Here is an 18,486-nt window from a genome sequence, read left to right as displayed (position 1 = left end):
AAACTAAAATTTGCTAAACAGAAATATTTAATGAGTCATATTTACCGCCAATCAGATATATTCCACACTCCTTTGCTACATCTGATAGCACTTTTGTAGATTCTCCTGGAATTTTTTCTGCATACTCAGGGAAAAAGTTGGTACCATAGGGAGAATTGAAACACTCCTAAAAACAACAAAAGAAGAGAAAATGTCATCTTATTGGTCACCCCTGATTTTCGGGGACAGACAAACATTTACTCTGTTATACTAGCCTACCCTATCGCCTATCTTGGCAATGAATGCGGTTAAATTCAGAGACGCAGGCTGGAAATTACAATCTGGGGACCTGCGCAGTGGAAACATGCTGAATGAGTGGGATCAGGGGTTAAAGTAAGGTATGCTACCCGTACCTGGGGCTTCAAACTTCACCTCTTGACAAACATTGTTAGCCCTATCAGTATCAGTCTACTGCGACTCTACCATTTCACCATGCAAGACCTCCAAGTGCTGTATAATCAAACCTATTAGCCTCAGTCCATCAACCATGGAACATTTTTAACAAACTCACAGATCAGTCTGTTACGAGCAGGGGACTGGATTCAGAAGCCGATGTGTTGTAATAATGCACCCAGCTAAAGTGGTGGACATGCCATGATTTTGAAACGGAGCACAAACTGTGTTCTGTATCAGATGACTCTGAAACGCTGGACATGGGATGTCTCTGATACTGACGGATAAAATACAATGCTGAAGTAGGGCAAGCCACTGTTCTGAAACTGGCACACCTGCTACGATTCAGAAATGTGGGAACCCCCAAGGAAATTGGAGTAAAAGTCATGAGCCTGCATACAAGTATGTCATGATTCTGTTGTAGGTAGGCAGGGATCTTAAAATGGTGGTCAATGCTGATACTTAAACAGGTTTACATTCCATGATCTTGAAATTAATTAATACGTTAATTATTTGGAAATTCAGGAACTTGCCAGGGCTCTGGAACTGAAGGAAATCTTGTGTTATACAAATTTCAATTTGTGATTCTGGAGTGACGTAGAAAGGTATTTAGAGAAAATTATGAGTTCTTCTTTAATTAAGGATTATTAGAGTGATGGAGCAGGATTTCGCAAAAAATAAACCTGCTCGAATTAACGCCCACATAATACGTACTAACAGTAAGTAATAATAGAAACCTAACGTGAACCTTAGATAAACACGTGGAAAAATAGCTTTGCGTATGCATGCACTAACATGAGAACATGTGAAAGAACTAAAATTGTATTATATTGTGCTTAGAAAGAGAACACAAGAAATAATGCATGACTAGGCCACATGTGCATTTTGTAGTTTGCATGTTGCATCATCTTGCTTTGAAATAATAAATAATGCCGCTTTTTGCTTACAGCTATGTTAGAGAAAACGCTAACAGGGAATGGTGAAAGGTGGGTGAAAAACAGTGAAAAGTGCATTATCACATAATTAATGATTGTCCATGTTCCATCTGTTCTAGTGAGCTGGATAAAACTTTATTTTCCCTTAATTTAGCCGGATAAAGGAGGGGTTGGGACGAAACCGAAAATGTCAGACAGAGCAGCCAGAAGTGTGGAGTGCTGCAAAGAAGGAACCAAGGTTCAAGGCCAAATATTCTGAAGGAGAATATTGAGAGCCTGCCAAGTGGTGTGACCAACCGTGGGACCAGAGACTCTTTCCGCGGACATTGCTGAATATTATGAATAAAAATGTACAAATGTAACATGTGTCCAAAACGTGAGAACGAGTCAAGAATTAGGCTATGGGAATGGATGTAGAACTATGAATATGCCCAAATTGTGAATGAAGTCACGGTAGTGTGACACACCACCTCCTAAGTCCACCAATCAACTGTCAAGTTAAGTAGAATGTTTCAACTCATGTGGGACGGACATGGAGGTTTAAGAGTATAACTGGGGTGCCTTTAGGGGTGTGGTCAGAGGTTTGCAGGGAGATAGGGAAGAAGGGTGAATGCGTTGCTGTTTGTAGATTTGCAGAGAGGCCTAGCTGTTCCTGTCCCTATCCTGCTCCTGAAATCTTTGTTCCCTGATTCTATTTCAGGGGACCCCATCACTTCCTTGGCCAGTGGGGTGGTTTTCCACAGATCTTTAGGTTTGTATTCCGACTCCTTCTTGCAGAAATACTTGCAAATGTATTTGTCTCTGAAACTTTTGTCTCTTCACCTATCCACTTCATCATAAATACATTGTCAAGTATTATTTAGAAGAAACTATTGTCTCTTCATCTATCCCTTCCGTTAGATGTATTTTGTTTCGCTTCTTTTAAATTTTTGTCTCTTAATCTATCCACTCCTTCATGCGTAGGTCATATTTGCAAGGTGAGTTTGTCTTTATCTGAAATTGCTGAATTTTTTTCTCTCCCTTTGTGAATTTTATTATTGGCATTTGTGACTGTATGAATTGAGCATTTTAATCATTTAATTTGAGATAAAGCTTTATTAACTTTACCGAGAGTCTGTGATTATTTAGATGACTGAAAAGTTAGTTAGATAGTATATCATTACCATCAACTATTCAACTAATTGGTTCATCGACCAAGTAGAAGGAAAGTTGATGTACAAGTTAGATAGGTATTTTGTATTGTCACATATGGATTGAAGGGGAAAAGAATTGAAAGTCTATAAAATTTACCCTAGCGCATCAGGTATTCTGGGAGAATGTGTATGGGTCATTGCTCTGTGAAATTATTGAGTATTGATCCCTGATCAGGTATTGGTTTAGCTCTGGATCAGTTTCTTGGTAGCAGAGGATGGTTTAATTATTGCTTAGTTGGGTAATGATTCTTGATTATTGATTATATGTTCTTAACACGAAAAGTTAGTGTGCTGTTCTATGTTGTCTAGAAGTACAGGTAGGGAGATACCTGAGGAATCCCGGAATGGAATTTAACCTGAAATAGGCAGAAGAAGAGCGTGGTAAAGAAATCACACTGGAGAAGTACAAGTCTGTTGTAATAATACCAAAGCTAAGGAGGGCTTTAGGTGTTATATTTAGGGAAATTTCGTATATAAGTAGAGTGTCTGAAAAAGCGAAGGGTCCACTTCCGAAACTCTAGCCTTATCCCCAGGAGAGTAACAAGACTTTTTCACACCAAAAAGTGCTCTTGTGAAATTTTGGCCTTATCCCTAGAGGAGTAACAGGTCCTCCCGGAGCTGTTTGAGAGGTAAAATAACGCTGGTCGTTATCATTGCCTGTAGTGTAAAGAATTCTCTTTGAAAGTGTGAAGAACTATGTCTTTATCTAGTGGAGCAGACAAGGTAGCATTGTTTTTGTGTTGTTACTAACAGAAATTTTGATTAGGAAAAACTCTGAAAAATACTGCGGGTAAAATTTTGTGAAGGGAGGGTCAGTAGAAGTAGTAATACTGAAGTAGGAAAAAGCCGCGCTGGCATTGGTCAAGCAGCGGGCTTGTACTGAGCTCTGACTAGTTGGTTGGTGTGAGCCACGCTGGTATTGGTTGAGATAGCAATTACGTAGAGAGCCGTGATTGGACGGTTGGTGTGAGTCGCGCTGGTATAGGACAAGAGTAGACTTACGGAAGGGTTTCTTTGTTTTGATTATTGATATACATTAGTGTAAGGAGTTAGAAAAATTAAGTTGCTTACGAAAATCAAGAATTTTTTCATAAAAGACTATCAGCCCGTCCGACGTTGTCCGGGTATGAAATAGAATGTGTGTAATGTGTGTTTTTGGCAAGGGCAATTTATTTTAAAATCTCACGGTAGACAACATTTTGTGTTTCATTAGAATAGGGACGGAGAAGGCCCAGCTGCATCCCTGGTTGATGTTAGCAGGCACGTGTAATTGGTGAAGTGATCCGCCGCCTGAGCCCGGCTACAGCCCTGGTTGATGTTAGCAGGCGCGTGTAATGTCGTTGAATGAGAGAGTTATCAGCCGCAGGTAAATCCGTTTAATGAGAGAGTTGAGCGACAGCAAGTAGGAGAGGCTGCAGTAATTGTCCCTATAGACACACACATTTGCGTGTTCCCCTGCTTGAGGCCCAGATGCAGGTCTGTTTGATGTTAGCAGGTACGTGTTCCCCCGCTTGAGCCCCAGGTGCAGCCCTGGTTGATGTTATCAGGCGCGTGTAATTAGTGTACTAATCCGCCGCCTGAGCCCGGCTAGAGCCCTGGTTGATGGTAGCAGGCGCGTGTAATTTTGTTTAATGAGAGAGTTCAGTAACAGCACGCAGGAGAGGCTGCAGTAACGTTACTTACCAGGCCTCCAGGTGAACGCGTTTGTCACGCCCCCAGCACACGGCCACAGCAGACGATCTTCTGATTAATGTACGACCTACATGGCATGAAGGGCGGAACGTAGCACAGGCCCCCAGCGTGCCCCTTGATGCGGCGCAATTGCGTTCACATGGCATGAAGGCCGGACACACGCCCCCAGCGTGCCCCTTGATGCAGCACAGCAACGTAATTGGAACTTGTATGTACGACTCACATGGCATGAAGGGCGGACACACGCCCCCAGCGTTTGTCACGCCCCCAGCACACGCCCACAGCCCACGATGTGATGGCCGTACCACACGCCCCCAGCGTTAGTCAAGCCCCCAGCCCAAGCCCACAGCACAACGCAGACACGCCCACAAGGGACTACTTGGCTGGCACGGTTCTTTTACCTTTTAAATGTATAGAGGAGTTGGCCTAACGGCTAAGGCGCTCGACCTCGGACCTGGGGATCTGGGTTTGAGTCTTGGTATCGACGCCAAACATCCTGTGATTCTGGGCAAATCACTTATTCTCCCCGTGCCTAACAAAAATGAATGTGTGTCCTCATGTAACGTAACTGGTGCTATGTAAAGCGCTTTGATACCTGATTCAGTTCGGGTCAAGTTCGCGCTATATAAAACCCTGCAAAAAAAAAAATATATGGTGGCTGTCTGCATATCCTTCTGCTGCAACAGCCCTTTCCAACGCTGTATTGGGTGTTGCGATTGGTGCTGTGGTTACTGAGATTACCCGCCTCAAAGGTTTGGGCTCTCTTTTTATAATATTAGTATGGATAAACCGATTGTGACTAGAGGGAGAATTCCGATTCCACCCCTAAGAACGCCTGCTTCTTATATGATGTTGGAGTGAGGTTACCATATGTGTATGTGGTTAGAGAATCGGGTGGAATATACGAAGAGTGATGGTGTCATAGCTTCTCCACATTATGGTATGTTTAATGTAATGATATTGCAGAATTTGAGAAATCAAATTAATTCACTAGAGCTGAATCCCAGACTTACACAGTATGAAGCATTAGAGGAATGGGAAGTTGAGGCATTTGAAAGTGAGAGATTTAGAAGTAACAGAAGTTACAGGAGTATGATGCTCAGATATACTTTTGAGAAGAGGGAAGATAAGCTGAAAGGATGGAGGAGAACTGTGGTAACAGAAGGTCTGTACCCAGTCTTACCTGCTGAAGATCAGACATAAGGCAAGTGTAAAGAGAAAAAGAAAAATATAGAGACTTCAAGAGATGATCTAAATGATAATGATGATGAATTGTTAGAAGACATTATGACCAAGAGACCTCCGCTTTAAGAAGAGAATTCAGGGGAAGTAGCTCCGAGTGCACCACAGATTGTAACCCCATTAACTCAACAAGTCACTGACATAGCTGAGTAGTACGGGAAAATGAAATACATTTGTTGAATAAGGCAAGAATGAAGCAGGTCCAGAAAATAAATAAGATAAGTCTGAATGCAGAAGCATTGACGGTACCGGTAACTATTGGTCCAGTAGTTCCATTGTAAAGAGAAAAACGGAATTTGACAAAAGTGCATACGTTGACAGTTCCGAGAAGCAGTGTCAGGGGTGAAATGGGTACAGTAATGAAAAGTGGACAGGCAGACCTGAATAACACATTGTTAGATTTACCGGTTTGTGATATGATAACAGAAACCCCTAGAAGAAGCATACAAATAGACTCAAGAAAAATAGGGCCGAATGTCACTCCAGTAGCAGGGAGTTCAGCAGGTCCTTCACCAGAAGAATTAAATAATAGGATAAAAGAAATGGCAAAGCCAAAATCTCAACCCCAGAGTATAAATGTGAGTCAACTGAAAGTAGATCTGGAAGAGATGATTATTAGTACAGTAAGTACAGACATACTAGGGACTTTACCGAGATGAAGAACTGTTGTTCTTGTGTAAAAGTATTACTTGGAGAGGAAGGAATCTTCATGAGAAAATATCCGAAGCTGCTGGTGAGTATGGAATAGACATAGAAAAGTCAAAGGTTTGCAGAAATCATACAGATTGGCTTTTACTGACAAGGACCTAGAGAGTTTTAATGCATCTGGAAAGAGGGTACCAAGTAAAGAATTGATGAATATAAAGAAATGGGGAGATATAGATCGATGGAAAAATAGATTGATGAAAAATAAAGAAGAATCAGCTGGTAAAGGAGCGTCTATGTTTCCGTTGAAAGAGACAGAGCAAGTTGAAAAGGCATGTCTGATGAGAGAGGTTCCAGGTGGTGGATATGTTCATGTACCTTGGACTAGACAGGATATATGTTTTTTTACGAATGATTTTCTCAGGTTAAGAGAGAAACCCGTTAAGTGGTACAAACCAGTAGATAGGTTTGTGAAAGTTTCAAAGGTTTTGTTGAAGGACCTGGATGGATTATTTGAGATTTTTGTTCCAGCTGATTTATGGACAGAGTGTAAGATCACTGTTGATTGGCCAACAGAAGAATATCCTAGAGACCCTAATACAGGTGCACCATCAGATGAAGTAATGAAAAAATATAACCAGGTGATCACTTATTTGAAAGGAAAAAAAATCTCCTAAAGAAACCGATTGGGTCAAGATTGACAGGACTACCCAAGAATCAAAGGAATCAGTACATGCCTATTATGAAAGGTTGTTGCAGGTATTCAAACAGTACAGTGGGTTTGAGAATATTGGAGACAAAGATATGGGACATTTTGTGTATTGTTTTGAGTTTGGATTAAGGCCAGAGATTAGCAATATGATACAGCAGCATCTTATTTGCTAGCAGAGCAAAACAGTTGATGAGATCCTAAGGTATGCAAAGTATTTTAGTGACGAAATTGATACCCAACATAAAATGTTGAAAGAAAAAATGATGTGGGCGCAAGTGAAGGTAGCAGAGCAGCAAGAAGCAAACAATAATATTCAAACAGGTTACCAGATGAATGGTTAGAATCAGAATGGCCAGGTACCCAGTGGAGGTAGAGGTAAAATGAACAGAGAGGAAGCTATGAAGAAATGTCCTTGTCATGTGTGCGAAAAGCATTGACATTGGAAGAACGAGTGTAGATCTGCTAAAAAGAATAAAGGGGTAAATCAAAATTTAATTCCACAGATGCAGAATGAGGTGGGTGTAAATTAGCAGCAGCAGATAGTTACTCCACAGTTACAGGATCACAATTGCTTGGTGTGACAGATATGCGGACCAAACCCAGGCCTGATATAGAGGATGTTCTATTGGAAGAATCAGACTGCGAGATGTTTGAGAAATGAGAAAGGTGAATTATGCACTGCTTATGCTGTTTGCACCATAGCAGGAGTTCTCGAAACATCCTGTCTAAAAGGGGTAAACTGTGCTCAAATTGCTGAATTGATAGCTCTGATTAGAGCATGTAAAATTGCCAAAAGCCTGAGGGTAACCATATTCACTGATAGTCAATATGGGTACGGGGTTGTCCATGATTTTGGACAGCTATGGATGCAAAGGGGATTTCGGACTTTTTCAGGTTCCTCATCTGAAACTGCAAAACAGTCCGAGAATTAATGGATGCTTTACAATTGCCCAAAATAATTGCAGTGGTCAAGTGTGCTGCACATAAATCAGGAGATGATTACGTGACGAAGGGCAACAGATACGCCAACCAAATAGTGTGTTTCTGTGCACAAAATTGAATGGCCTTAAACAGAGCAATTGAAAGGGGAAATACCAAATGCCATCTTATGTTTACAACCACATTTGAAACTTGGGATGAATTTAGGAAGATACAGGAAGAGGCAAGCGATGAGGAAAAGGAAAGATGGAGTAATACAGGCTGTAGAAAGAGAGCAGAAGACAAAGTATGGGTCTATTTTGACAAAAGACCAGTCTTGCCAGACTATTTACTTTCCCATGTGGCCAGGGTGTACTATGGATTTGTGCATATTGGAAGAGATTCAATGATCAGACTCTTCAAGCAGTCATGGTATAAGCCAAAGTTCAGGGTCACTGCAGAGAGCCTTTGCCAGAGGAGCTTCACCTGTCAGGAGCAAAATCCAGGCAGAAAGACAGTTGTTAGTTGGGGACGAATTGGAAGAGCAGGAGGATCATTTACCCGTCTCCAATTGGATTTTATTGAACTTCCCCCATGTAATGGGCTGAAGTATGTGTTAGATGTTGTCTGCTTGTTCTCTCGCTGGGTGGAAGCCTATCTCACGGTAAGAAACGACAGCCTCACTATCGCAAAGCTGCTTTTGAGAGAACCGATTCCTGGGTTTGGATTCCAGGTCACTTTAGAAACAGACAGAGGGACCCACTTCAAACATGAGATAATTTGGATGATTTGTGCAGCATTAAAAATTGAGCAGAAGCTGCATTGTGCCTATCGACATGAAGCATCTGGGGTGGTCGAGCAGATCAATGGCACAATAAAATCTAGGTTAGGGAAGGTGTATGCATCCACAACACTGAAATGGCCTGAAGCTTTACCCCTTGTATTGATGAGTCTTAGAAGCATTCCTGACAGAAAGACGGGATAGAGTTCTCACGAAATTCTGATGGGAAGAGCAATGAGACAAGCATACGTACCAGCGAACAAACTGATGTGTATATCTGATGATCTAGTGCTTGATTATTGCTGAAGATTGGCTAATCTGGTGCGTTCTGTGTCTCACCAGGTTGGAGAAAACGCCACTACAACACAGCCGAATCAAGCTCAGGATTGGAGTCCAGGTGAATGGGTTCTCGTCAAGAAAGACGAGAGGAAGTCGTGTTTAGAACCCAGGTGGAATGGTCCTTACCAAATCATTCTGGTGACGACAATAGCAGATAAGTGTGGTGGTTTGCCAAACTGGATTCAAGCCAAACGAGTCGAGTCCTAAGTCCACTTGAAAGACTAAAAGAGCAGCAACTAGTAAATCAAAGTCAAAGACCAGTGGTTGAAGTGTGTGAAGCAGATGAATCTAGAGTGACAGATTCTGAAGAACAAACAGATGATGAACAGCCGAGCACAAGCCAAGTAGGGTGGGCACCAGATACTAGGTCTCAAGACACTGCTGTTGAGCCAGAAGAAAGTGTCTGGGAGAGACTTGGTAAGAGTTTCTCCTCTGTAGGTAAATGGTTTACTACCTTTAGAAGTAGCTTATTAGGAAAAATAATGATGCCAATTTTGTCAATTGCCATGATAGCCTTAGTGATAATAACAACATATAAATGTTGGGAGTGGAAGAAAAGAAGTGAAAGAATCAAAGAATCATCGAAGAACTAGAAAGAGGAAAAGAGATGAGATCGAATTAGAAGATATGAAAGGAGAATATTATGACATGATGAAAGATTTAGACGAAAGTGCCATAAAAAAAGAGAAGAGTACTGAATTTTAGATAAAAGAAGGTGGCACTCAGTATGGTGGGTATTTTATGATTGGTCCGGAAAGCCATCAGAGGGGGATTGATGGAGCAGGATTTCGCATTAAAAGAAACCTTCTCGAATAAACACCCCATAATACGTACTAACAGTAAGTAATAATAGAAACCTAACGTGCACCTTACATAAACACGTGGGAAAACAGCTTTGCGCATGCATGCACTAATGTCAGATGACATGTGAAAGAACTAAAATTGTATTTACATTGTGCTTAGAAAGAGAAAACAAGAAATAATGCATGACTAGACCGCATGTGCATTTTGTAGTTTGCATCTTGCTTTGAAATAATAAAAAATGCTGCTTTTTGCTTAAAGCTATGCTAGAGAAAACGCTAACAGTAAATGGTGCAAAGGTGAGTGGTAAATAGTGAAAAGTGCATTATCACATAATTAATGACTGTCCATGTTCCATCTGTTATAGTGAGCTGAATGAGACTCCATTTTCCCTTAACTTAGCCGGATAACGGAGGGGCTGCGAGGAAACCGAAAATGTCATGACAGAGCTGCCAGAAGTGCTGAGTGCTGCAAAGAAGGAACCAAGGTTCAAGGCCAAAATGCTGAAGGAGAATATTGAGATTCTGCCAAGTGATGTGACCAACCATGGGAGCAGAGACTCTTTTCGAAGACATTGCTGAATATTATGTATAAAAATGTACAAATGTAACATGTGTCCAAAACATGAGAACGAGTCAAGAATTGGGCTATGGGAATGGATGTAGAACAATGAATATGCCCAAACATAGAATGAAGTCACGGTGGTGTGACAGACCGCCTCCCAAGTCCACAAATCAACTGTCGAGTTACGTAGAATGTTTCAACTGATGTGGGACGGACCTGTAGGTTTTAGGGTATAACAGGGGTGCCTTTACGGGTGTGGTCAGAGGCTTGTGGGGAGATAGAGAAGAAGGGTGAATGTGTCGCTGTTCGTCGGTTTGCAAAGAGGCCTAGCTGTTCCTGTCCCTGTCCCTGTCCTGCTCCTGGGTCCTGAAATCTTTGTTCCCAGATTCTATTTCAGGGGACCCCCCATCACTTCCATGGCCAGGGGGGTGGTTTTCCACAGACCTTTAGGATTGTATTATTCTGACTCGTTCTTGCAGTAATACTTGCAAATGTATTTGTCTCTGAAATGTTTATCTCTTCACCTATCCACTCCGTCATAAATATATTGTCATGTATTATTTAGAAGAAACTATTGTCTCCGTTAGATGTATTTTGTTTAGCATTTTTGAAACTTTTGTCTCTTAATCTATCCACTCATCATGAGAATGTCATATTTGCAATATGAGTTTGTCTCTATCTGAAATCGCGGATTGTTTTTGTCTCCTTTTGTGAATTTTATTATTTGCATTTGTGACTGTATGCATTGAGTATTTTAATCATTTAATTTGAGATAAAGCTTTATTAACTTTACAGAGAGTCTGTGATTATTTAGCTGACTGAAAAGTTAGTATTATCATTACCATCCACTATTCAACTAATTGGTTCATCGACCAAGTAGAAGGAAAGTTGATGTATAAGTTAGATAGGTATTTTGTAATGTCAAATATGGAATGAAGGGGAAAAAGAATTGAATGTCTATAAAATTGACCCCAGCGCATCATGGATTCTGGGTGAATGTGTATGGACAATTGTTCTGTGAAATTATAGAGTATTGATCCCATCAGGTATTGGTTTTGCGCTGGATCAAGAGTAAACAGATAACTATATTTACGGTAAAATTGTATTGGGGAACATGAATGAAAAAGCTTACCTCACCTGACCTGGACAAGGGACGGCTGTCTTAAATTTAACAAAGAAAATTATATTAACCACATGGAAGTAAAAATGTTTGTAGCCATGCACAAAATGGAATCCCTTCATTAAATGGAATGCATTTTAGTTCTACAACGTTCTTTTGTGTTGTGATAGTTCATTGTGAGAAGTTGGCTGATGTATGATGTCCACAATTCTGTGGGCACCTTGTATCAGTCCAAACAATCCCTTATGGTGGTGGTTGTAAGTCAACCTTAAAAAGACAAGCTATCCTAGTTGTAGCATGGACTAAGCAGCCTTCAGGATAAACTCAAAAGGGCATGTGAAGCCAGCTGTTTGACCATATGCAATCCTGTAATATCAAATGAAAGGAAACCACACAAGTTATATATTATAAAAATATATGTATTTATTACTAGAATAATCCTCTGTACTCTTTATGAGTATAGAAGCACAAGCGTTTAAACAAAAGCATAGTTTAACATACGAAAGTTGCACGTTTATGGATGAGGCCGGTGGCCACTCAAACCATATATCAAAAAAGTGGTATAACAATCACAATTCGATCAGTGGTAAGGCCTGGGGCCTTGGGAATCGCTGGGACGACACTGGACTAACAGCAGTTAGGACGGGAGTAGCCCGCGGGATTCGGGTGCAGCGCTAAAAGCACACGCATGCACCAATGCAAAGTCAATGGTGCATAAAAGTTATCGAGTTACAGTTTTAGGAGTCTTCCGACTGGAATAGAATTACCACACTGTAAACTTAGACACTAGAGGTGTAAACCACTACAGGAGCACCGGTGTTAGATCGTTACCTCACCCACAGGAAGCAGCTGGTGCATAGGTGCCAAAGTGTGTCGGGTTTCGTCGTGTAGATCTATGGAGCCTGGAGATAAAGATGCTGCAGGCGGCCAGGAGAGAAGAGTCCGGTTGGATCCAAGGGTGGATCGAAGATGTAGAGTACCTGAAAGCAGAGGGGACAGAGTCTGGGTCACTAGCCAGTGACCATGAAGGAACCAGGAAGGAACCAGGAAGGAACCAGGCGATGTCGGGCGCAATCAGGTGGTTGTCGTGAAGCTTGTCTCCGCTGCCACGTGGACTCTGGGGCATCGAGGATGTCCAGGAGTGGATCACGAGCTTTCCCATGAAGGCTCTTGCTGTCGGCGGTGTTGGCTTCCGGATCGGAGTTAACAAGCCTTGGCAAGTGCAACCCACGCAGGATTGGAAGATCGCTTCTTACTCGGACCAGCAAGGTCAGAGCGGGTGCTCCTTTTCAGGGGAGCGAAGGCCGACTGGACCAACCAGACTAGCAGAGCAAATTCAAAGGTTCATCGGTACTGGGGCCACTAGCCAACGGGCAAGCGACCGGACCAACGCGTTGAGCAGGAAAATGCAAAAGGGCCCCACGCAGCACTCGGTGAGTGTGGAGGGGAGAGCTTCGGTGCAAAAGTTGCTCGGGGCTGGGGCTTCTCAAACCCCAATGCACAGCTTCGAGGGAGCCTCGGGAGCTGCACGGTCAGCACTTCTTAGTTTTTCCAAGATGGCCGGCCCCACGCTTCAGGTCGCCTCCACGGCTCTCAGATGCGCTGGGACTGTGGATCAGGCTGTTGGAAGGCAGGAACGCTGGGTCTTGTCGATCTCTGTCGCTCCAGTTCCGGCGGGAACTGCAACAAAGCAAACGGTGATGCGCTGGATGGTGCCTGTTTGCACAGGGTGGTCACTCCTTGACCACAAGGGAGATTCTTCAGTCTTCTACGTTGAGTAGAATGTCGAAGGGTCCAGAGTTTTGTTTCATAAGTTTCAGTCAGGATAATCTGATGTGCATTGGCACAGCTCCTACCTTTATTCCAAATCAAGGGGCTGGATTACCTGCTAGGTCCCTCCTATGGGTGGGACCCAGGAGGGGGTGGTTACACCCCTTTCCCTTTGTCCAGTTTCGCGCCAGAGCTGGGGCTGGAGTGCCCCAGAACCGGTTTGACTGGATTTTGCATGGGACACCTTGTGTGCCCCAGGCAGTGTCTAGTTTCTTTCAACCCTCCCTGCTCCAATCTACTATCTCCTGCCTGGGGTGGTGTAGCACCTCCCTGTGACAAGAAACCCTTTGTCCAGGCCTCCCCTGCCAAGTTTCGGTCAGCAGCAGGAGGTCAGACTTGTGTCGGGGCAGCAGCATCCATTTTGTGATGCTGAGGCTCTGGTTAGGATTAACCGCGTTTTAAGTAAAGTAACATGTATTCTCCCTCTAGAAGGGTGGAATGCTACCCCCGTCGCCAGAACTGGCAAGGGGGTAGTATTCTAAAGTGTATGACACCTTACACAACATGTTTTGATAAAGCCAAACCAAAGTTAGCAATAACAGCGAGGATTATAATGCACTTAAGAGTATATGGTATGGCAATATCCTGGAACAGCAGTAAGGAAATGGTTCTGAACTCTGCAGACAGGCTCAGCTCATGCTAGAGCACCATCTCACATAAAACCAAGCACTCTGCCTCCAGGATTGTTAAGGCCTGCCATAGGAGTGACTTATAGGTATATATGTGTCCAGATATAGGTTTAGATATAGGTATACTATATCTAAGCAAGGTGTGATTACACCACCTTGCCCCAGCTGAGTGATCAGCCAGTTGTGTCGATTTAAATGGCCAGCCAGGGGTGGCAAAAGATATGCTGCAGCCCCTGGTAGGCCTTGGATGCACCTATGCCCTGGGTACCTATAGTACACGGTACAGGGGCTGATAAGGTGACCCAAGCCAATTAGTTATGCACCTAGGGTGCAAGGAGTCCATTTTAAAGAGAGAGCAGATAGCCTGGGACCCTGGTTAGCAGGATCCCAGGCCAACTAAGTCGAAAACCAGCTAAACACAAGGCAGAAAAATCTGGGGTAACCATAGTCAGGTATCCACCTTCCTACATTCATAAGCAGCGAAACATTAAACATTTAATATGTGTCAGGACACAAAAACATATCCTCCACTTTCCTTGATGTTGAATATAAAAAGGCTTCAAATTAACCGGAAAGGTTTTTGTATCTCACTACTACGGACATAGCTCAACATACATGATTATTCTTGGTTGCGTGCCATTTTCTAAGAAGTTTCTGCATTAATGGGGACAGATGAGATACTTCAAGCCTTGCTTTACCCTCCATGTCATATTCTCTCGGTAGAGCTTAAAGGGTAAAAAACACCCCATAACGTTGCATTGGCATCTTCTTAGTTGACATTAATGTCCCTTCCACATCTGTAGGTTCTGCAACACCTGAAAATGCCTTTCAACCATTCAACTTTCTACGTCTTACCAGCAATAAGCAAGAAATCAAGTAGCAATGTTTTAGCGATCGAGGAATGGAAATCACAAGTTTAATCAAGGGGCACTGGAAATAGAACCATAAAACTATACTATTTAAGGCCATTATACAAGGATCAGAATAGTGTAAGAAAAACGGTTTAAACACCATTCCAGGCTATGTTTGTAAACATAGAGATGGAACGCCTAAGACTACCTAAGACCGAAAAATAGATCTAAGTTACAATCCTCAGCTACAAAGTTTAGTACAGGCCTTTACACAATGAAGATAGAATCAAAATAAATTAAATCGAAGCCCATTTAATTAATTCCTAAATAAGGTCTATATATCTTAGGTAAGGTTCCTACACAGTTACTTTTGAGTACCAAACTGTTGCCTAAAAATACTCCAGTGCAGGGCTAGGTCTCAATTTGACATCAGAATGTACATTACATGATAAAAGTATAATACATTTCAAGATACCACGTGAATTGGCTCCTAATGCAAGTGTATTGGGAATACTGAAATGAAAACTTTGCCAGAAGCTAACTTCTGTTTATAAAAGGCTTACTTGCTCTCCCACAGTAACAAATAGATGTCTCCACATACACCGAGTGGGTAGAAAATTATAATGGAGTATACAGATTCATCGTGGGACAAGATTCAGATCCCAAACCACTTCTACTTGTACCATCTGGGCACTTTGGACTTTGTTGATCTTAGCTTTGGGAACTGAGACTGCATCTGAGAAGACTCCTGCTGCTCCTGGTCTTGTCGTCCTGCCAGTCTTCTGCATCATTCTTGCCTGTGCTTCATCCAGCTTCTTCTCCAGGACTGTGGGCATCAAAGGCAACCGAAGGAATCTCACTTGGAGTGAAGGAGTCACTGCCCTCCATGTGCAGGCACTGCAACTAAGCTGATTGGTCTGCTGCTCCTGTCATCCCCCAGACTTCAAAAGGCCCAGTAACACAGGTGGTGTTTCTGTAACTCCCTTGAGGCCTGCACTGTCCTCTCACCGAGTTTGAGGCCAGTATCTCTCGTCAGTTCCGCTGGAACCGCACCACTAGGACTTGCCATTGCCATGGCTTGTTGACTTTTCTCCAGAGATCTTCACGGTCCAAGAAGCTCCAGCCTCCAGCATTTCTTCCTATGAGGATCGTCCTCACTGCATCCCCTGCACCATGGGCCTGCATCCTTGGTGAGTTGCTCAAGGTCCTCTTCCGACTCCTGTGCCTTTGGCCTGTGTGTCCTCTTGAGGGTCTTCTTTGGTTACAGTGGGCTCCCCTGCACTAAGTGAGTCCCTTGGATCTTTCTGGTCCGGACACTGCAACTTCATAATTTTCCACGTCTGTTGTTGCTGCCAAGGCTTGTTGGTGCTCCCACCGGACACCGACCCCCTGGTTCCCGACTTCCAACGTGGGACAGCTCATGAACAGCTCCTGGTCTTCCACAGCATTGCCTGGTCCTCACAGCTGCAGCGCCAAGGTTCCAGTAACCTCACCTGCATCTTCCGTTATCAGTGGTCATTGGTCGTCCGTGCCTCCTGGTCACTCCCGAGTGGCAGAGACTCTGCCCCCTCTGCTTGCAGGTACTTCTCTTCAAGAATCCATCCTTGGATTTCACTGTACTCTTTCACCTTCTTTGCCAGCGGCATCTTCACCTAAGTCCTCCATTGTGGTCTACAGCTGTTTCCAATGTCACTTCTCACCTAAGCACCCGGCTTCCTTGTTGTAGGTATCCTGGGTCCTGGGGTATCCACAGGTGGGGTGACTCTCCAACCTTACATCTTCCACTGGGTTTTCTTTAGGGTCCTCTGGGAAGGGTCCTTCTTCTTGAAAACTGCTACCATGACTTCCCCATTGACTTGCATTGAGTAAGCGGCTATGTTTTCACCCTGCACACAGCCTTCATGGGGTTTCTGGGTACTTACCTTGGGTGGTTCCTTGGGTCTCCAGCTCTACTAAGTCTTCCAGGTCAAATGTCAACTTCGGTCGCAGTGCACATTCCACTTTATTATTATATGGTTTGCCCCCCCCCCCCCTGGAGACCACTGTGTATTTGTGCCACTTACCTGGTCTCCTTTTGAACTATTGTGTTTATATCTCTGGGTAGGAGACATACAAATGTGTTAGTGAGTGTGTATAATACATACAACTATTTTTATAACTACGCTGTAGGTTTAACTTACACTACATGATTAGTACTGGTAAAACAAGCTGCTTAAAACTCCTTTTGGACTAAGCCTGAAGGCTGCTCTCCACATCTACCACTTAGAGAGCTTTATATGGTTGTCTAAGACCACTAAAATCAGCATAAGGGTTGTCTGGATTAGTGCAAGGTGCTTCACTTAAATAAGTGTGCACCATATACTAAGCCAGTCTCCTACATCGTGAGTACAGAGGGAGTCCCCTACGGAGCCCCCTAGTACATGGGATCATACTTCCAACACTGGAATTTGTGTTAGGTTATGATTCCAGCATGTTTTATGCCAAACATCACCTGGTTCGGTGCAGCCACTAGTTAGATATCTCGTAACTACTGATGTCCACTACATGTCTAAAATGGCTGACCTCACTTACAAAGTCTGGCGAATCAGCTCTGGGGTTCGTAGGTGTGTTCTGCTCATGCAGGGACACCCTAACACTTATAACCATGCACCCCGCCCTCAGGACTGAAGGGCCTGCCATAGGGATGACTTATAGGTTTTAAGTGTAATGACCTCAGCTATAAGGGGACTTATATCTTTTGTGGGCAGGTGGAAGCACCCACTCACAAAGGCTGCAATGGCAGGCCTATAGTCACAGTTTGAGTGGTCTCCCATTGGTGGCACAATACATGCTGCAGCCCATGGGTGTACCTATGCTCTGGGTACCTTAGTACCATATACTAGGGAATTACAAGGGTACACCAGTAGGCAACTGTGGAGGTACCAAAGTTCTTCCTATGTCAATTTAGGGGAGAAAGCACAGTTGTTGGGGTCCTGATTAGCAGGATCCCAGCAGACTAAATAAAAAATACACACTGACACCAGGAAAAAAGTGGGGGTAACCAAGAAGGCAGATCCTACCAGATGTCGGCTACGGACCCGCATTCTGTTTGTATGTGGTGTTTGGGAGAACACCACAATTCTGAGGATTGCAGCTCTTGCCAGAGGCTGAAGCTGAAGGTGCTTAAGGAATGCTGGATACATTTATTAGCATCACGTCTGTCGCAGTCCTCAGAGAGTTCACAGCCTCGGTTTTCATCTTGCAGAACGGGAGTCCATTCATGGGGCCATTCGTGAAGCCGATCTCGGGGAAGTGGCGCTCCAGAGATGTCTAAAGATAAGAGCAGGCTTATGAAATCAAGGCATCCCCACAACTTTGCCATGTGGAGACTTCATCTCCCACGGCTCCTCCCACATGCCAGGTGAGGAGGCAATACCCTGCGTCTTTCCGGGAGCGGGGGAATCGATTGCCCAGATGAAGGAGCCCTTTAGCTCTCTACTTCTCATCTTTGGACACCGCCTTCCTCTGGAGCACCCTTGGGTCCCAAGGAGATGAGTGGAGCTACGCCAGTGGGTTTGCCCTCGGTGGTGCCATCTGAGTCGTTGGGTCGGCGCCAGTTGGTGTCGATAGATTCTGTTGCACGGCCCTTTGGAGACTCCACCTTCGTTGGCCATTCTTGATCAGCCGACTTCGACATTAACGTTGGTGTCGCCGAACGAGGTCACTCCTCCTCTTCCTACCAGACAAGACCAGGAACACCAGGAGTCTTCCAGATGCAGTCTTGGTTCCCAAATCAAAGTCTAACGAAGTCCAAGATGCCCAG

The 18,486-nt window shown here is 43.7% G+C and overlaps 1 protein-coding gene across 2 annotated transcripts in view; it reads right to left on the bottom strand.

Moving 5' to 3' along the window:
• The window catches only part of LOC144771845 (omega-amidase NIT2), a 555,629-nt gene that overhangs the window by 442,168 nt on the left and 94,975 nt on the right, over positions 1–18,486 (bottom strand). For both annotated transcript variants that reach the window (XM_078656110.1, XM_078656111.1), the window contains exon 3: positions 46–166. In XM_078656110.1, the coding sequence (XP_078512236.1) occupies positions 46–166 (121 nt within the window). The remainder of the gene's footprint in view (positions 1–45; positions 167–18,486) is intronic.

The sequence above is a fragment of the Lissotriton helveticus genome, chromosome 8 (genome assembly GCF_964261635.1).
Source record: "Lissotriton helveticus chromosome 8, aLisHel1.1, whole genome shotgun sequence".
Lineage (NCBI taxonomy): Eukaryota > Metazoa > Chordata > Amphibia > Caudata > Salamandridae > Lissotriton > Lissotriton helveticus.
The sequence above is the reverse complement of the archived record's forward strand: the minus strand, read 5'-3'. Positions and strand labels throughout refer to the sequence as shown.